The sequence below is a fragment of the Nelumbo nucifera genome, chromosome 7, assembly GCF_055504915.1.
Source record: "Nelumbo nucifera cultivar China Antique chromosome 7, China Antique-T2T, whole genome shotgun sequence".
NCBI classification, from domain to species: Eukaryota; Viridiplantae; Streptophyta; class Magnoliopsida; order Proteales; family Nelumbonaceae; genus Nelumbo; species Nelumbo nucifera.
Window position 1 is genome coordinate 10701015 of NC_142655.1, and position 21536 is coordinate 10722550.

The 21536-nt window shown below is 45.4% G+C and overlaps 1 protein-coding gene across 1 annotated transcript; it reads right to left on the reverse strand.

The window, feature by feature from the left end:
* Window positions 1–7434: 7434 nt before the first annotated feature.
* Window positions 7435–9133, reverse strand: LOC104608864 (3'-5' exonuclease-like). The gene has a single exon (XM_010274978.3). It carries the CDS (start codon window positions 8588–8590, stop codon window positions 7814–7816), a length of 777 nt encoding a protein of 258 aa, XP_010273280.1. The 5' UTR covers window positions 8591–9133; the 3' UTR covers window positions 7435–7813.
* Between the last annotated feature and the right edge of the window lie 12403 nt (window positions 9134–21536).

A 21536-nucleotide genomic window follows, 5' to 3' on the forward strand; every position in this document is an offset into this window, starting at 1 on the left:
TTTTGACTCTTAAAGTGAACTTTGTTAATATGGGGTTTGGTCATATGGGCAGATTGTTGAATTATCCTGCTCATATTCGCCAAGAAGGCTAAACCTTTTAGTGGGGAGATGGTCTTCCCCTGTTTTTGGTAAACTCTGTATTTATTTTCTTTAATGACATTTGTTTTATCTAAAAACAATTCTTGACTTGATTATGGGCCTAAATGCAAGTCACAGGCTAATAGTTATTTTTTCGGCAGTACACATAAAAAGGCAGCCCATAACATCATTAATATGCAATCATCAATCTTCTGGGTTTCAAATGATTTTCTTTCAATTCCTTTCATTGGGAGTCCATTTCCAATTTCCACCCTGCAATTTATTGAGCTTGTTTGGTGAGATTAATAACTCCACTTTGAACAGTGATGTTGTGGAAAGCTCGAGCTTTAGTGCCCGTTTGAGACGGTTGATCTGAACATTTAGCGAAGCTGGTTCAGTTGTTTTGAGGTGCTTCAGATAAGCTTTCGAGTCTGAGGAGGACAGCCCAAAAGATAACTGACTGACCCCTGATTTGAGCTCTTTGGGTTTTTCTTCAGAATACATGGCGTTAAAACTGTTCTTGTAAGAATAAGACCCCACCTTGGAAAGGTAGAAGCCGTTGTACTTCTCTGGTTTGCTGCACTTGGTGGCTGTGTTTAACCAATAATAGAATTCCATGTCAATTAGGTGGGTAATTTTTCCACTTGGGGGAAGTTGGGTTAAAACAGCTTAACCAAAGTTTTCAATATCACAAGGGATTTCCTCCTACTCACTTTTCCTACCCAGTCTCTACCCACCGTGAATTGGAGTCAATAGAGATGTGTGGTTCCAATTCATGGCGGGCAGAGAGTGGGTAGGAAAAGTTTGTAGGATATTTGGGCTCCTTCAATATAATCGGATTTATTGGATCTGGACCCAATAGACTCAACTATTTATTGGGACTGGTTCTACCTAAACCGGAACCGTTGAAAGGACATGAACAAATTCAATTACCCATATAAATAAACAAACGAAAAACGAATGAGGTCTTGGTGAAAAATTGCGAAAGCCAATTTTGATGATCAATTCATCATGCAACTATTAACATGCATCAACAGAAGTACGGCTGTCAATTGGACTGGATTTGGTCCAATCCGATCCAGACCATATGAGTCCATTACTGGTGGACTGGGTTCAATCCAATCCGATGAACACTTTAGACCATTTTGGACCAGTCCAATTCAATGCCTTGTAACATCCAATCTGTTCAAATTAGTTTTAATTTAGATTTGGCTCCAACCTAAACCTAGCGAACCTGGTCTTAGAGGGTGTAAATAGATCGGATCATGAGTCTATTATTGGTGGATTGGGTTCAATTCAATCCAATGAATACTTTGGACCATTTTGGATCAATCCAATTCAATGCTTTGGACCGTCCAATCTATTCAAATTAGTTTTAATTTAGATTTGGTTCCAACCTAAACCTGGCAAACCTGGTCTTAGGGGTGCAAATGGGGATCATGATCCAATCCAATCCAATCCAAGATCCGATCTTATTTGGTTGGATTCGCATCACCCCTATTCAGATCAGATTGGGTAGTAGGATCCAATCAAAAATCAGGTCAGGTTTGCATTCCCTCCCCTATCCAATCCTAGAAGATCTGATCCGATATATATTATATATTTAGAAATATAAATATATACAATACATATATATATGTTATTTATTTATTTATAAATATATTTTTTATATTATATTTTTATAAATTTGTTGTTATTTATTTATTTATAAAAACATGTATATATATGATGAAAATAATTTAAAAATGCTTATATTTTTTGTTTTAACTTTATTTAAATTAGTATATTTTATTTTTTATTTTAATAATTTATTAATTTTTAAAGAAAACAAATCGAATCGAATCAGATCCAACTTACTGATACAATTCAAATTCAAATCGAATCCTATTAGATCCAGTCGAATTGGATTGGATTCAAATAAACCATGAATCAAATCCGATCCAATATAAATGAACCAGTTATTGGTCTATTGACACATGTATCCTTATCTTCTATTGACACATGTATCCTTATCTTTGACAAATGAACCGGTTATTGGTGCAATCCCACCCAATCCGATATAAGTCCATTATAGTTGGTCAAGTCCAATCCAATCCAATAAATACTTTGGATAGTTAAGTCTAGACTGGTCAAATCCAATATAAGTCCACTATTGGTCCATCCAATCCGTCCAAATTGGTAGTAATTTGGACGGGTTTAACACCCCTAAACGGAAGTCCGGATAAGCTTCCTCGAAGCAGCTGAACCAAAGTTAAGCTCCGAGCATTTTATAGGAGGTTCCCAGCTGGAGCTGCTCTGAAATGTATATGAGCTCAAAAGTCTAAAAACAGAAAAATACTCAACACCCACAATGTACAGTCCGGATCCCCTATACAGACGTCAAATACCCTTCTATTAAACATTAAAAAAATTAAACAAAATACAAAGACAGAACAGTCTAAACCATGGTTTTCAAAATCGGATTGGACTGTACGGTTGGACCGGAAAAACCAGTAACCGGTCAGCCCTTGGGTCCGGTTTTACTAAAACCGAAAATTTTTAAAAACCGTTGAAAAGGTCAGAAAACCGTTGACCGGGGCGATCGAACTACTAAACTATTCGACCCAGGCAGTGGTTCGTGGGTTACTCTTTTTATTTTCAATGTTATAAATAAAAAAACAAAAAATAAAATACCTTCTATATCCCCAACCCAATTCCAATGTTTAGTCCCTTTAGTTTTAGGGTTGGAATCCATTTTCATTCCAACCCTTCCTGAGTTCCCTCCTCTCAACCCTCACACCCAACCGACCACCTGCGGCGGCCAGCACCTCCAGCGTCCGACAACGACCGGCGACGGTGAGCTTGCAGGTAGCGAGCAGCACTTGCAGGCACTAGTAAGAATTGTGGGCCTTGCGGCGGATGGCAAGCTTGCAGCGGCTGTTTGGCAAGTTTGCAGCAGCGGGTGGGCGAGCTTGCTTGCGACTAAGTTTACAGTGGCAGACTGTCACGGGCTAATCGATGAGGCCTCGTGCGACGCTCGATGGGGTCGAGAAAACCTACAAATACAAGCAACAACACACAAAAGGCAACAAGAAGGCACACAAATTAGACAAAAGGCAACTTGTATTGCATTAATCAGTGGTAAGCACAAGCACACAGTACCGTGTCGAGGGGATCTCGTGCTTAACCTTTACACGCTTATGAGCTCACTCGACTACCTACCTCTCCTCAAAGAGTACGTTAAGCTTTTGGGGGAGTGACATAAGAAAAACACCAAAAGAGTGGAAAATTATACTAGGTAATTACAATAACGCCATTGGCGGTCTCCCCTTACAAGATACATACATATCCCACCCATGATATACATGATGGATGACACTAAAAAGGCACGTTGTAGGCACTCTGGTGGCACGACGATAGGTGCTTGATGGCACGGTGAAGGAGTCACTTGTGACAAGACGGCAAGTTTGTCCAATTAAGTTGGCAATTCTGCTAAGAAATTTGTGAAAGTGGAATTTTCGGTTTCTTTTATATTGGCTGATCGGTTCAGTTAACTGGATTTTTCAGTTCAGATTTTCCGATTTCTATTGAGTTTTTCAATTTTTCGATTTTTCATGAACACCCCTATTAATAGCCATAGCTTTCAGGACTGGATTAATCAAGGTTTATGGTATCAGTAGTGTCTCATCATAATCAAATCCTACTTCTGTGTCACGTGAGCAACGCTCTGTTCTTATTCTCATTATAAAGGAGAAAACTTAAAGATATGTGATTCACACCATCACCATCACCTACTAGACTCGTTATATATGGAACTTTGAACCATCTAGCAACTACACACTGAACAGAGATTAGGCTTCTTGCTTCCCTTTAAGCAAAGGCTATGCCCTTAGGTTATATTAATTGTGTTATACCACTCTGTCTTGTTCAATGCCATATGATTGTTTAAGACTTGTCCCAACTATATGTAGTAGGCTACATGAATCTTGTTTTGCCATTCCATCGTGTTCGGTATCATATCATCATCATCATCCAAGCCTTATCCCGACTACATGGGATTGGCTACATGAATCCTCTTTCACAATTCTGTGTGATCAGTATCATATCCATTATTAAATTATAAGCACTTAAATAATTTATTACAAACGTATGAGGGCCTGACGGGTAGATGAAAGAGATAAGAGGGGGAAGAAAGTTATTACACCTGTTCTTTGCACTTCATTACATGCCTAGAAAATTTAAGTATCTTAGCATATGGTTAAATTGCGCACATAAATATCATGCAATTGCTTCAATAACTTTTTGGTGTGGGTAGAATCTTTCATCTACTTTGGCATGCTTGTTAAATTAGAACATGGAAAGTTCATGTTAGATGTGCACTGAAAATTTATTAGCTGTTTTTGTTTGTGTTTTTTTTCTGTATTTATTTGCAAATTTCTGCATTTTTTCTGTATTTATCTACACTTTTTTTGTTTTACTTTTCTGTTTTTGTTTCTATGTTTTTTCTGTATATTTTTTGCAATTTTCTGTATTTATCTGCACTTTATTTTTGTTTTATTTTTCTTTTTTTTGCAATTTTCTGTTTTATTTTTCTGTATTTTTTGTATTTATTTGCAATTTTCTGTTTTTGTTTTCTGTATCTGTTGCAATTTTCTGTTTTATTTTGTATTTTTTGAATTTTTATTTGTGTTTTTTCTGTATTTTATTTTTATATTTTCTTTGTGTTTGGTACTGTATTATTTTTATTTAGATAGTTTTATTTTCTGTTTCTTATTTAATTTTATGCTACTTTTTATTATTTATAAATATATCTTTTATTTTAATTTATTTATGACATCACGGGTCGAACCGTTCGACCTAAACGATTGAACTGCTTAACTGGAAACCGGTCCCTTGACTGGTTCTGTTTCTAGTTTATTTTTAAAAACCATGGTCTAAACAGATTTATCATTTACCCAGAAGAGACACGAGGGTGAGGAGTTCCATAAATCCCGTCTTTTTTCCCAATTCCCTCCATGCCTCCATTGGTACCACCATCTACTCCACCGATACCACTAGTTTCGATAGTTATTACCTCTCCTCCATCGGGTAATGGTGCCATAGGAGGAACAATTTATCCTCGTCCAACTCCATCTGGTTGAAGACTTCCTTTTATTTTTCTCAATTGGTCTCTCATATGTCACCGCTTTTTTTACGGAGATAGAAACAAAACTCATAAATAATAATTAGATTAGACTTATAGATCTACAATTTCACACAATGGAAAAAGAACTTGGGAGTATCAAATTGTTAATGTACAAGCATTGTGATTTGATAGTGAGATCGATATTGAACTATTTGTTCTTTCTACAAAGTTATTATCTTTTCTTCTTTTTATTTTTAAAATGCAAATTAAGATGGTTATTTTTATTTTATTTTTTTATGTTTGTTTGAAAATATCAAAAAGTTTATGGTGGTGGAACAGTGGTTTTGGGAAATAAAATGGAATGAGGATTTGATATTCCTCCAGTTCACCAATCATGTGTTGTGGGGTTGTAGAAATTCATAGAAAGCCGTAATGGTGAATAGAACGGTGGGTGGTGGCAGCCTAGTAGAACAGAGAACACCTACTTAATAAATCTTTTAAAAGGGATCAATTTCATGTTTCACTAGATTACATGGAGTGGTTGAATTCGAAATTGAAATCACAATATGTCTCATTGAAAAGAATTTTATGTCACCTTTTTGGTAGGGAACAAAAACCGTGGTGCTGGTGAAGATAAAGGGTTTGTCAGTGAAAACATGAAGAAGTTGACTCTTGTTATCATCAACCAAATTTATTTTTCACGGCTGGCTGGATGGTCAAATTTCTTTTTTTATGACTAAATTTCTAAATTAAGTAAATGAAACGAACATCTTTAAACATCTATTAAATTGTTCACACATGTGCAATACTCATAATGTATGATGTTGATGTATCATAATATGTTTGGATGTAGAGAAAGTTGTGTAGAAGGAATTGTTCAGGGAGATCTGGACTCCACAATGTAAAGGTTCCAGCAAAACAGAATGTAAATGAGTATTGAAGAATTATTTGGTTCCATTTGTCTGACGTTTGAAAACCCTGGTGCAGGAAATCTCCTGGCCGCCTCGCTGGGACTCAATAAACCGTGGACTCTGACAGACTACAGTTTAGGGTTCAGGTGCTTAGCCTAAAGAAAAATCTATAGACTACAGTTTAGGGTTTTGGTCCATTCAGATGCCTCTGTCCCCTGGTGGAAAGCAGAAACAATTCATGCTTGTACGCATGCACAACCCCAATTCATTGAACGAATTGTTTTTGCCCATTAGGCCCCAACTCCCAAGTAGATTCCAAACCCAACATATTTTCAGTAGTAAAATAATTGTTTTTAATTTTAACATCTAAGATGAAAGAGGACAAAAGTAATTAAGAATAAAGTAGTCGCCTTCACTCCAGTCTTCACACAACAAATTACTGTTTTCTATGGATGTTACCCAGAGTCCAAGGTGTCTTTATCCATGGTTTGGAAGCATGAACAGGTGTGAGAACATGGAATTCGTATATCAAGTGGAAGACTTTTCCTCCATTTTTGTTCTTTCTTTGGTGGAGGTAGCATCAAATGAGAATCCATAGGAAAGTTGTAAATGAAATACTAACACGTTTTTTAATACAGAAAATGCAGACAAGCCACTGAATGGTTGCCACATAGAGGTTGTTTATGCTCAAAATCAAGTCAACAGATGATCACACCCATGAATTTTAATAGTCTGTTTGTTTGAACTGTGGGAAATAACCCAATGCCAGCCTAGGGGACTGCTTCAACAGGCACCCATTTGCCCAGTTGATGAGATGAGTATCAGAGATTCAGGCCGGTTCAGGGATTGCTTCAACAGGCACCTGAGCAACAACCAGGCCGGTTCAGGGTCTCAAGCAGACATGCTCAGGCCTGCTGCGGATCAAGGAGGGTTCACTAAAGAGGTTGCTTGTTGACATGATAGGAGCCAAACATGCATTATCTTCTTCACTTTCTGCAAAGAGACAAATTTCAGCAGTCTAGATGGGAGGGATGATCACTTGACAAAGCAGAAATAGGATGGCTGTTTACATGAATCCATTAGGAATCTTGTTCCAAAATAACCACTGTTAAAATCTGCTTCATCTTAGACCTATTATGAGTCTCAATCAACAAAGCCATTAAAACTTCAATTTGAAGTCAGAAATGTATTCTGAATATTTCCAAGGTTCAAACAGAGCCATTGGGAACTTGATCCAATAATCCAAAGTAATAACTGTTAAAAATTAAAATTTGGTTCAACTTTATTCTATTTTGAAGCTCAACAACATGGATCCATACTAAGGCTGCCAAACACCATTAATTAAAAGAAGAGCAGAAGATTCATCTCATTAAAAGGTTTAAAACAAAGGGAAAATCAATACGGATTTTAGCTAGACCATAACAATAGCTCAAAACACAAAAATAAGTTCAAATCCAAGAAATACAAAAACTCAAATCATGTTCCAGTGATTCAACCGTGTATACACCACCACATAATCACATATATGCCCCAATCCAAGAAAAACAAAAACCCAGATCATGTTCCAGTGGTTCAACCTAGTATACACCACCAAATATACCCAGGAAAAACAAAACGCAAATCATGTTCCAGTGGTTCAATCCAGTATACCCCACAAAGCAGATCTTCCAATTCAAGTAAAAAACAAAAACCCAGATCTTCATGCTCCACAGTGAACCTCTCAATTCTTCAAAATCAAGTTTCTTCCGATCTCAGAGGAAAGAAAAGCATCAAGACAAGCATACTGCACTTGATCATAACTGAGCCACTCCGTATCCCACCTACTCATGGTAACCCTTCTTGGCTTCTCCATTTCTTTTCCAAGAACCTCCCTGGTCAAATCTTTTAACCCAGAGTTCTTCAGCTCTGGTTTACCCAACTTCTTCACGGCTAACCCTCGAAGATCAACAGTATTGGAGACATTAATCTCGTAATCCTCTAAAAGCTTCTCGACATCTTCATTGATGCCCACCCCGACAAAACTGAAGTTGGGGTTGTTGAGAAAATCAATGAGAGACATGGGTATGTGATCCGCGTAAAGGAGTTGAAATATCAAACACTTGCGATCGACGCAGAGCTGTAAGATGGCCACCTTGTTCTCGATGGTGCGATTGAAGCTTGGTCGCCATTCGACGTCGAGCCCGACAATGAAATGGGTGAGGTTGGCTTGGTGGGTGCGTTGAACATCAGTGATCCAACCTTCAACAGTGGAGGGTACGTGGGTGAGGGTGGTATGGATTTGGTCATTGAAGAAGGTGACAAGGTAGGTCTGATGGTCGTTCGAATGGCACTCAAGATCTTCAATGCTGATGTTCATGGTGGGGGTGGAGGTTGTTGGAGATGTCAACGAGGGCTGATGAGCTGAGCCTTGCCCAGCTTGGCTTGGGCTGATTGACCATGTGTTCCAGGTCGGGCTTGGCTCAGCTGGAATGTCCTCGAGCCAAGGATCCTGGCTCATCGGGTGAATGCTCTGTCCTCGTTTACAGAAAAAGCCTGTGTTTGTGTGAGGGAGAGAGAGAGAGAGAGGGTGGGACTTGGGAGTAGAGAGTGAGAATTAGTGTTTGAGCCCTTGAGGCTTTGAATTGAGTCTCTGTGTGTGCTCTAAGGCCTGGGAAGTGGGAAGGAGAGGAAAAAAGATGCAGAGGACAAAAGTGAGTGACAGGTCATAAAGTGGTAAAAGGTAAAGTTCAGAAGCACATGGTCGTGAAATCATCTATAGACCATAGATACTGATTTGATCAAAAGAAGTATTTTTATCCTGGATCCATCAAAGCCTTTTAACGCAGAGTAGATGGGTCATCACGTATTGTGCATTATAGATTTATAGCTACCCTCTTTTATGGATTTGATTGGATGATGGAGAAATGGTTAAGGTTTCTTTTGTAATTCAACGATGACTTGCCTTAACTAGTACAGGTGGCAAGTTAAGGTTCCCCAGAGGCCCAGACCCATCAAATGGGTAAGAGGTAAGAAGGCAAGCAGGTTGACAGATCAGATGGTTATGGTTAATTGGTTATGGATCACCAAAAAGCACTGATGATAAGAAGAATCATGGATGGGACCTAGTAAGTGATGGGTTTTGGATTTTTTTCTTGTTGGAAGACATTAACTAATGATTTTGGAGTTGCTAACATTTAAGATGAAAGGTTAGTGCAGGACAAATGGATATCATACAGTCAAACATCATTGTCAATCGTGCAAAGGAATATCCCACTTATTCCTACTCATGTTAGTGGCAATCCAGAGAGGTTTCCAATGTGCGCAGCCCATTTCTGCGTGCACAACTGTTGCTGAAATGCCTAAACCGAAAGACAAATCATGTGGTGCTGATGCTCATGACACCAACCACTGTAAAGGTTCTGTGCGCGCACGTATATGTGATTAAGGCTGCGTTAATGGATGTTGGCATATTTTCTACGCAACATGTTATTCAAACTTATCTTCCACAAAGAAAAGGTCAACCTTTTAGATCCCATCACAAATGTTCCCTTGAAGCCTTTCTTTGTCTTGGTGAACCTTTTGAGAATCCCTCGGCAACTTCTCTTTTGGCAATAGTATATCATCCGCATCCACAAAAGCAAAGCCATTTTTTATAGAAGCAATTATTCAAACACCCGGATGATTGGGGGGATGGCACTGGTATGGTCTGTAATTCCGCGCACACCAGCACACGGAAAAAACACTGGCTAGACATAGAACAGAAGATAAGCTAAAAATAAAATGAATTCGTGCTTAAAACGTTTTTGTATTAGACTTTGCATTGAAAAGTCAATCATATTTTAATGTAAATGTATGTTTGATTCATTGTTGAGTGTCAATATCTATATATTTTTAATAAAATTTTAATGCTTTTGATCTCTTTTTTTTTTAACTTCTGAATCCGTGCATTGGACGTTTTATTTCAAAACTTATGTTTTTTTTTGGGTAGATGAAGGAAGATTTGGCCCGACCTCGCAAATCACGCCATGTGGTAAAAAACAAGCAGCTCGGCACTTAAAACAACATACCGAGGGTACAAAATACCAAAAGGGAGAAACCAACGGCCCGAACTCCCTACTTAGAGCTCGAACTCCCTACGAGGAGCCCGAACTCTCCCTTTGGCCCCGAGTCACACAAAGCAGAGACCCGAACTGGCCCGTCTCATGACAGTTCGGGACACCCCCCTATCCGAACTCAAGACTTCACCTCACGCACCGCTCCAGGCACTTCGCCTCCAGAGCATTGAACTGGACGAACCACACCGTACCTGACACCGAAGGAGTCCGTATCCAGGGGCGGCGCACCTGACTGACTTGGGATCTGACGCTTGACGGCCGCACTTCAACGGCCACCTGCCACCGTCACCTACCACCGCCATCTCCAGTTACAGAGACGGCTCTAACAAAAAGAGCAGTGACGGTTCTGCCCCAGCAGAGGCAATGACGCCCGAACTAGCAGAAGCACGGAAGTAATCATTCCTGACCTGACAGAAGTCTAGGAGTGAGTGCGCGAGGTGGTTATAAAAGGCTCTCCACCCCCCCAAAGAGGAGGTATACAAACTTTGCGCTATTTGGTTTTATCTTGCCTTTGAAGGATTCTAACATAAGCTTCGGAGCCTTTACACTGGGTTCTCCCCGGAGCTTCCTCATCTCCTCCATTTTAGGTTCCCTACTACTCAGTTCAGAGGCAAGGCCGTTGACAGCTATGACTGGCCGGATTGCTTATCATCAATTGGTGCCGGTTCAGAGGCAAGGTCGTTGACAGCTAAGACCGGCCGGATTGCGCATCATCAATTGGCGTCGTCTGTGGGAAACGCTTCAAAAAGCCTCCCTCCAAACTCTCATAACTCCTTTTCTTCAAAAAACCCAACACTCATGGCCTCTTCCAGCAACTCCAGACGTGGCATGGAGACAAACACCACCGGGGAACAACTTCAAGTCCCCGTGGTGTGCGTTGGACAGTTCACCATCCCCCTTTCGGTGGATGGGATCCCCAGCTTGAATGCGCCACAAGCACTGGTGCTCGTAAACCTTCCTGCCACGAGCATCCCCTTTCCTCTCCCTATTGAGACAACCTTTACTGAACTGACTGCCGTCCCCCTGGCAGCCAGCCAAAGCCGGTTGGACAACCTGATGTAGTGCATGCGGACAATGCAAGCCCAAATGCAACAGTTCCAACAACACCAGCTTCACCAGCACCAAGTACTGCACAACATCTCCCAGTATCACTATCAACATCAGTTCCCCCAACTGCCGCTGAATCAACCACTACTTCCACCTCGGCACCCTGCTCCGAGGCCAGTTAAGGTCTCCCCGTAGGATGGACGCCCCCACCAAGGAAAGGCCTCCCGGCCCCAGAACCCTCCTAACAGCCAGGCCTCGTCCCCAGGCTGAAGAGAGAGAAAAATCATCCCCGCCTCGCAGCTCGCAGGCGGGGCGGGAACCTCGCCTGCAAGATCGGCACCTCGGCACTCCAAGCCCGAGTTCCCGCTCACGGAAAATCGATTCGGCGCCCTGGCAGCAGACTACCAGCATTCCGGGCCCATCGAGCTCGGCAACACAGAGGCCAGCAGCGCCCGTACAAGGCCCACTCAACAACGAAGGTGCCGGCGAAGTCGCCGAACCACCACCCGTGTCTTGTCAGAGTTCAGAGGCAAAGAAGAGACGAGCTCGGACGAGGTAGGAGCTACCCCGATTCTCTCGGTTCCTTCCCCCCTTGCATCAGAACTCCTGGCGGTCCCCTTGCCCAGAGATTTCAAGCTCCCACCTCTGGACAAGTATGACGGGTCCTTCGACCCCAACGACCACGTTGACACTTTCCAGTCCCAAATGCACCTCGCCAGGGCCAGCGAATCGTGCATGTGCGTGGCCTTCACCACCACCTTCAGGGGGGTAGCCCGTGCTTGGTACAGGAACCTAGCCCCCGGGTCGATAAAGTGCTGGGCCCAGTTCGTGCAGGTCTTCACCGCACACTTTGTCACCAGCAAACGGTGCCCCAGAACAGAGGAAAGCATCTTCGGAGTAGTCCAAAGGGAAGGAGAATCCATCCGGGGCTACATCAAGCGATTCAATGAAGCATGTTTGCATACCGCGGTTGGACCCCGCGGTGTAGCTCACGGCGGCTAAAAGAGGGGTAACGCACAAAGAGTTCAAATGGCACATGGTAGCTAACCTGCTCGCAACCGTGGCCGAATTCATCAAGCTCGCGAACAAGTTCATGAGGACAGAGGAAGAAATCAACCAAGGAACCGAAGGCGGGAACGAGAAAAGAAAGAGGGAAGGCAAGCCCTCCAACCCAGTCGACAAGAAAAACCCGGCCCGGGAGCCAAAGCCAAACCAGTCATTCCGAGCTCCCCTAGCAGTTCGGATGGATTACACGCCGTTAAACACAAGGCGAACCGAGATCTTAATGACGATCAAGGACGCCCCATACGTGAAGTGCCCACCTCGCCTAAAGGGAAATCCAAACGAGAGAAATAAGAATTTGTATTGTAGTTTCCATAGAGACCATGGTCATAGTACCGAGCAGTGTAATAATCTCCGAGACGAGATAGAGGGGCTCATCCATTGCGGATACTTAAGAAATTTTGTACAGCACAACAATAATAACAATAAGGCAGGTCGGCAAGGGGAGCACGAAAAGGATGCCCCCGAATCTAGCAGCAGACCTGCTGAACCGTTGCAGCGATAGCCTCCAGAAGAGAGGCCAGTTCGGGGAATCATCCATGTAATTGTGGGAGGTTTGGTGGTAGCAGGGTGTACCTCGGTTGCAGCCCGGACTTCAGTTCGCGAAGCGGCCCTCGAGGAACGAAACCCCGCAAAAAGACCAAAGACCGAAGAACCAATCTTCTTCACGGAGGACGACGCGCGAGGGGTCCACTACCCCCACGATGACGCGCTTGTCATTAAACTAAGGATCAACGACTTCGAGGTCAGACGCGTACTCGTAGATTCGGGCAGCTCAGCGGACATCCTCTTTAAATCAGCATTTGACCAGCTACAGTTACAGAGGAGCGAGCTGAAGCCCGCGAACACTCCTCTGGTGGGTTTCAGCGGAGAGGAAGTTAGGCCCCTCGAAAAAATAACAGTACCTGTGGAAGTCGGCACATGGCCTTGTGCGGTTAGACTCAACCATGATTTCCTGGTGGTCGCGACCCCCTCCCCATACAATGCCATAATAGGGCGGCCAATCACGCATATCCTACGGGCGGTGGTCTCCACCTACTATTTGGCCATGAAGTTCCCTACGGACTTCGGTGTGGGGGTAGCGCGGGCGACCAGCTCGAGTCCCGCAAGTGTTATGTTGCCGCCCTGAAGGGAAAAACCAAGGTGGTCGACGACCTCGAACTGGGGTGGCCTGCGAAGCAAGGCGAGGAACGAGCTTCGCCCACAGAGGAAACGGTCGCAGTCCCGACTTCGGCTACGGACCCAGCTCGCACACTTCAGATCGGTGCTTCCGTCGAGGAACCCCTACGAACCGAACTGGTGAGTTTTTTACTTTAAAATTTAGATATTTTTTCCTGGTCCGTGGCCAACATGCCGGCATTAGCCCCGGCCTGATAACTCACAAACTTAATACTGACCCTGTAGTCAGACCCGTTAGACAGAAGAAATGCAACTTAGTCCCAGAGCGCTGGAGGGCGGTCGACGAGGAGGTCGAGAAGCTCCACGCAGCAGACTTCATAAGGGAAGTCCATTACCCGAGCTGGGTGGCCAACCCAGTGCTGGTAAAAAGGCGAACGGCAAGTGACGCATGTGCGTTGACTACACCGACCTAAACCGAGATTGCCTGAAAGATTGCTTCCCCCTCCTCAGAATTGACCACCTAGTGGACGCGACCTCGGGACATGAGTTGCTAAGCTTCCTGGACACCTACTCGGGCTACAACCAAATCCGGATGGACCGGTCCGATGAGGAAAAAACAACTTCATAACCGAGTTCAGCTTGTACAGCTACAAGGTCATGCCCTTAGATTCTGTCTTCCAAATCCTGTGTTAGTTTAGCATGAAATTGAACCCCAACAAATGTGTCTTCGGTGTCACCTCGGGCAAATTCCTAAGCTACATTGTCAATCGGCGCGGTATTGAGGCCAACCCGGACAAGATAAAAGCCATCCTAGATATGAGACCACCCCGGAAAGTAAAAGAAGTTCAGAGGCTAAATGGCCGCATAGCCGCTCTAAGCCGCTTCATGTCCAAATCAGCAGACCGCTGCCTACCTTTCTTCAAAGCAATCAAAGGCAAAGGGTTCGAGTGGACCCAAGACTGCCAGCTCGCGTTTGACGAGTTAAAAGGTTACCTCGCTAGTGTGCCAACCTTAGCCCGACCCGAGGAGGGCGAGGTCTTAGAACTGTACCTCTCGGCAAGCGACGAGGTGGTCAGTTCGGTACTAATAAAAGAAACAGACCGGGTCCAGCGACCCATCTATTATGTTAGTAAAATTTTGTAGGGAGCAGAGACAAGGTACCCACAGATAGAAAAGTTAGCATACGCACTGGTGATAGCAGCTCGGAAACTCCGCCCGTACTTCCAGGCTCACACCGTCATCGTCCTGACTGACAAACCTCTGAGGCAAGTTTTACTCAAACCCGAGGTTTCCGGTCGACTGACGAAATGGGCCATCGAACTCAGCGAGTACGACCTCCAGTACAAGCCAAGAACTGCTATTAAGGCCCAAGCCTTAGCAGCTTTTATCGCCGAGTGCACGTTTAGCCTCGAAGCCCCTGAGCCGGTCGAGCCCGAGATCCCTAGTTCGGGCGAGCTCGGAGCTCCCAAGCCAATAGAGTTTGAACCCCGTGAAGTAGCAGCTAGTGTAGCATCTCTCCTGGTTAGACCAAACGTGAACTGGGATGAGGAGCCTTGGATCCTTCACGTAGATGGCTCCTCGAACCAGCAGGGCAGCGGGGCTGGAATAGTGCTACGCGGCCCGAGCGGAACAAAGTTGGAATACGCACTACGCTTTGAGTTCGCGGCATCCAACAACGAGGCGGAGTACGAGGCGCTGATAGCCGGGCTGAACCTAGCACACAAGGTCGGAGCAAAACACGTAGTTATCTGTAGTGATTCCCAGCTCGTGGTTAACCAAGTTACAGGCGAGTACGAAGCACGCGAGTTCACTATGATTGCATACTTGGCAAAAATAAAGGAGGCTCTGCTCAACTTCCAGTCACAATTCATCAGGCAAATCCTGAGGTCAGAGAACACTGAGGCCGACGCCCTGTCCCGGCTAGCCAGCACGAGTCACAACGCCATGAGAACCATGTACATAGAGGACTTACCTCGGCCCAGCATTCTCGATGGGGCAGAAGAGGTCGCTCCCGTCTTTGAAGCAGAGCCGAGCTAGATCGACCCACTCACGAGCTTCCTGCTAGATGGAACCCTCCCTGCGGACCGCAATGCAGCCAAGAGGGTGCAGCGCCAGGCAGCCAAATACGTCATAATAGACGAACGGTTGTACCGACGATCCTACACGCTCCCCTACCTGCGATGCTTGCGACCTGCCGAAGCCGAGCTCGTACTCCGTGACACTCATGAAGGCATGTGCGGTGGACACCTGGGGGGCAGAGCCCTCGCTCAAAAGGCACTTCGATAAGGATACTACTGGCCAACGATGAAGACAGAGGTCGTCGAGCTCGTCAGAAAATGCGACAAGTGTCAGAAGCATGCCAATATCCACCATCAGTCTGCTGCCGACCTCAAGTACCTCACCAGTCCATGGCCCTTTGCACAATGGGGCATCGACCTTCTGGGGCCATTCCCGCTAGCAACAGGTGGGAGAAAATTCCTAGTGGTGGCAATAGATTACTTCACAAAGTGGATAGAAGTTGAACCTCTGGCAACCGTTACAGTCCGAAACATACAGAACTTCTTTTGGAAGAACATAGTATGTCATTTCGAGCTACCCCGGATACTGATCTCCGATAATGGCAAACAGTTCGAGGATATCAAGTTCCAAGAATGGTGCCAAAGTATGAGAATTAGTCAGAACTTCACGTCGGTCGCACACCTGCAGGCAAACGGTCAAACAGAAGTAATGAACAGAGCCATCCTCCGCGGACTGAAAGCACGACAAGACCGAGCTAAAGGGTTATGGGCGGACGAGCTACCAAGTGTTCTATGGGCTCACCGAACCATAGAAAAAACCGCCACAGGAGAGACCCCCTTTAACCTCACCTACGGCACCGAAGCGGTAATTCCGACGGAAATCGAAGTACCTACGCTGCGACTAGAAGCATACGACGAGCAGACAAACAAAGACGAGTTACACACCACTGGACGAGGTGAGAGACCTCGCGCACATCCGAACTGCGGCCTACCAAAAAAAGGTAGCTCGGTACTATAACGCCAGAGTAAAGAAGAGGAGCTTCTGCGTCGGCAACCTGGTTCTCCGTAAGATCATGGTACCCGAACCCGACGTAGGAAAACTCAGACCAAATTGGGAAGGACCCTACAGAGTTAAGAAAGCACTCGGGGGGGCATACGAGCTCGAAACCTTATAGGGAAAACAAGTACCCCGAGCATGGAACATTGTCAACCTAAGGCGATACTACCTATAGACCACCAAGCAAAGTGGATAAAATCACCACCAAAACAGGCCACGCAAGTGCGGTAGCCCGGACAGGAAACAGATCGGACGTATGATTAGTTCAGCAAATATGCTTAGTTCGGGAGAAAGAACAACCAGCACTTAAGCAAAAGTCATTCCATTTCAAAAGTAAAGTAGTACATAAAAAAAATAAATAAATTTACAAGCCCGGAGCTATTTCTTCATCATCGGAAGGCACTTCAACAATACCCGAAGGCCCTGCCTCGCCTTCGGAGTCTGGCTCGACGTCAGTAGCATTGGCCATCTCCTGAGTTATGCGCGAAGTGGATATGGCGCTAACATCGAGCTCGGGGTATGTATTCCGGATCATCCACCGGCTTAGTTTAAAACCCCTTTTATATGAATCCACCATCAGATCATCAAAGCCCGACGAAGCAATGTACTCATCGATGGCCTTCTTCTTGGCATCTTCAATACCTTGAGAAAAGATCTGCGTCCTCTCCCTGATGTCCTCCTGAAGATACTTGACCTGATGCTGCAGATCCAGCCTCAAGTCAGCCATGTGCTTCACCACTACTCCCATGGCCTCGGCATCTCTCTGAGACCTCGCCTGCCTGATCCGTGAAAAACGAGCAGTCTCTTCGGCAGCACGAGCAGTCTCTTCGGCAGCACGAGCAGCCTCCTCGGCAGCGCGGCGAGCCTCTTTGGCAGCTCGCGCCTGCCTCGAGCTCCTCTCAGCCTGAGCCGCCAAGGTGTGAATAGAAGAATTCACCTACCAAAAGGGACCGAGTGATCAAAAGAACCAACAAAACAAAAGCCAAAAAGCTCTAAAAAAGGGAGAACACTTACTATCATGGCATGGGTAACGGCACGGCAGGCCACTTGATGCAAACGAAGATCAGTCCACGCTGCGACCTCCTCGGGGAAAATAGCCTCCTTACTCTTTTGAAGAGCATGGGTCGGCGACAGCACACTCCTGAAATCCCCCGGGGCCCCCGAGCCCGAGGGCCTAGCTCGTGTATGAGAAGACCCGGAGTAAGCAGGAGCACCGGAGTATGTAGGAGCCCCTGTGTAGGTAGTCTCAGCATAAGGGCCCCCTGCCGGTTCCTGCATTGGAGGGACCATCTCGGGCTCCCTGGGCAGATCTTCTGGCTAATAGTTCGGCACCTCGGGCTCCGCATCCTGGGGCATCTCGGGCTTCGCATCCTGAGCATTGAACTGGACAAACCACACCGTACCTGACACCGAAGGAGTCCGTATCCAGGGGCGGCACACCTGACTGACTTGGGATCTGACGTTTGACGGCCGAACTTCAACGGCCACCTGCCACCGTCACCTACCACCGCCATCTCCAGTTACAGAGACGGATCCGACAAAAAGAGCAGTGACGGTTCTGCCCCAGTAGAGGCAATGACGCTCGAATTGGCAGAAGCACGAAAGTAATCATTCCCGACCTGACAGAAGTCTAGGAGTGAGTGTGCGAGGTGGTTATAAAAGGCTCTCCACCCCCTCAAAGAGGAGGTATGTAAACTTTGCGCTATCTGGTTTTATCTTGGCTTTGAAGGATTCTAACTTAAGCTTCGGAGCCTTTACACCGGGTTCTCCCCGGAGCTTCCTCATCTCCTCCGTTTCAGGTTCCCTGCTACTCAGTTCAGAGGCAAGGTCGTTGATAGCTAAGACCGGCCGGATCGCGCATCATCAATTGGCGTCGGTTCAGAGGCAAGGTCGTTGACAGCTAAGACCGACTGGATTGCGCATCATCAAAAACCATTTGTGATAAACAAATGGATCATTAAAAATGGTGTTTGCTTCTAGAGTGACATCAATGAATTTGGTCGGTGTTGGTAAGAATGTGCATTTGTCAAGCTTCTACCAAAAATCTAACCACTTGATCTAAGTTTTTGGATGAATTGAGCAAGAAAAGCTTGACATAGTGGAAAGATAGAATCATAGTTAGGAACCATCAACATGACTGAAAAACCCCCGATCTGTCATCCTCATTATCTTTTAAACATTGTCTCAACTATATGGAATCAGCTACATCAATCCCGTTTTTTCATTCCATTTTGTTTACTTATACACATTGCTTCCTAGAGACGTCCTAACATAAACAAAAAAGTCGGTGTACATGACAAGCGAAAAAACCTCAGCCCTGAACTTTGGTAGTACCTGGTGGAACCTAGTTTCATATGGCGGAATGCATACGAATTGTGATCTGCTCCTTACACCAACCTCAATGTCACATCCCACTGTATTGGGAACATATTTTGATGAGGGCAGATTTGGCCTTTCAGTGAAATTGCGACACATGGCACCTCGTGACAATTAGGTGACCCCCAGGCAACAACTTACCAAGTTGGTGTCCCACTCGGGCACCGGCCTGGCCGGCTTGGCGCTGCTTGGCTCACAACCTGTACGTGGCCTGCACGCTGCTTGGCGTGTGGCCTACACGCGGCCTGCGCACTGCCTGGCGCGGCCTGCGCAGCCTGCACGACCTGGCCGACCTGGATTAGCCTGGCACATGATCCAACCAGGCCAACCTAGCCAACCTGGATCAGCCCGGCACATGATCCGACCTGGCCGACCTAGCCGACCTGGATCAGCCTGGCACACGACCCGACCTGGTCGACCTGGCAACCCATAAGACGCCCACCAATAAACTCAGCATGCATACCCCACGAGCTTGGTAGCTCACCAAGGAGCTCGCCAAGGAGCTCGGTAGCTCACCAAAGAGCTCGCCAAGGAGCCAGGTAGCTCGGCAGAGCTCGACATAGCTCCCCCGGACAGCTTGCCACTTGTAGGGTAGTTCGGTACAAGAGTAGTTTGGCATATCGCAGGAAGATCTCCTGCCTAACAACCGTACCTTACAGATCTGGTGGCAGCGCCCACATCTCTTGCCAGGCGGCATCGTGCCTGTTGTCTCTGAAAAGCATGGCACGCTTGACGAGGCCATACCCTGTAGCAGCAGCCTGCACCTGTCACCTCAGTCCTAGCAGTAATGGCTTGGGCAGTGGCGGTTACGCCTGATGTGACTGGGCACCACTATATAAGGACTCCGACCCCCAAAGCCAAGGGGGAGGGAATGGAAAAATGGAGGTAATCCCTACTCTCTAGCTCTCTCATTTCTCTCCAAGCTCTCTGCAATCAGAATGCTAACTTAGGCATCAGAGAGTCCCCACTGGGTAAACACCCCCGGGTCCTCTGATTCAGTTCTCACAAGTCCCTCAGCTCCCGCCGCCTACAAAGAGGAGGAAAGGATGGAGTTCTCGCAGGTCCGTCAGCTCCCGCCACCTACAAAGGAGAGGAAATCACCTCATGCAGAGGGCAGTCGAGTTGCGCTACACCAAGGAGCTCCACCACCCTCTGAGTTACAGGCCGCCTAGGAGCAAGTCAAATGACAAGTCCACCCGGGCAGTTCTCCACCAGGGAGCTCGTCACTAAGTAGCTCTCCACCAGGGAGCTCGTCACCGAGTAGCTCTCCACCAGGGAGCTCGCCACTAGGCAGTTCTCCACTAGGGAGCTCGTCACCAAGTAGCTCTCCACTAGGGAGCTCGTCACCAGGCAGTTCTCCACCAGGGAGCTCATCACCAAGTAACTCTCCACCAGGGAGCTCGTCACCAGGCAGTTCTCCACCAGGGAGCTCGTCACCAGGCAGTTCTCCACCAGGGAGCTCGTCACCAAGTAGTTCTCCACCAGGGAGCTCGTCACCAAGTAGTTCTCCACCAGGGAGCTCGTCACCAAGTAGCTCACCACCAGGGAGTTCGCCACTAAGTAGCTCATCACCAGACAGTTAGCCACCAGGGAGCTCCATCATCCTCTGAGTCACAGTCCACCTGGGAGCAGGTCAAATGACGAGGTACTTAGCCAAAAAAAATTGATACATCACAAAAATTGGTACGTGACCATAAACGGTTACATCATATTCCATCAATAATATATATATATATATATATATATATATATTAGTGGAGATTCAACGGAACAGAGATCGGTGTGGGGTGGTGAACGCTCTCCTCGTCCCTGTGAGGGAAAAAATAATCTGCATCCCCGTCCCATTCACAGCAAAATGAGAAAAATTTGTCATCCCTACAAATTCAATGGACAATAATTCATATAAGGTGAGCTTATACTTTTTTTTACTAGTAAATGTGTACATACATATAAGGTATTAAGGTGAGCTTGTACTTTTTTACTGGTAAACATGTATATACTTTTGTTACTAGTAAGACAATTACTTATAATTCATGGGCAGTTTGTGAAATGAAAGTAAAGAGTATATATGCCCACTGGCTGTATACTTAGACAATAAGAGGAACAGAAAACATCTAATAAAAATTCTAGAAGAAAAAGGCATTTACTCTTTTAGAAGTACATACAAAGACTCGTGTGTGTGGTCATTCATTTTCCTTCTTTTCTTTTTTTATTTTTTGATTAGGTCACAATTCATTTGCATATCATAAAGTTACACATGATAGTATTTTCCTATTTTCAATCATGACTAAAAATCAATGTATCCCAATCCACAAACTATTGGTACGCATACACACACTAGAGAGATCATTATGATGAATGCCTCTACATTCCTACTTTCCTAGGCTCTCCTGTGCTCTGCCCACTCTTTATTTATCATAGGGGGAGGTATTTGAAATTCTGAAGTGGAAATGTGGAATGCAGTTTAGTTATCCCTGGTCCAAAAACGATGGCCATCCTGAAACCACTGTCCAAAGTTGAAAATGAGAGTACAAAATCAGTATGCATCTATGCTTATTGCCACAGGTGTCCAAGTCCAATGTAGCTTATGTCCCCACCATCAAAAGAAGGCCACACTCAGGCATTCAATCAATCACTTGGCGCAATTTCTGCAATAACGCGAGATCGAAA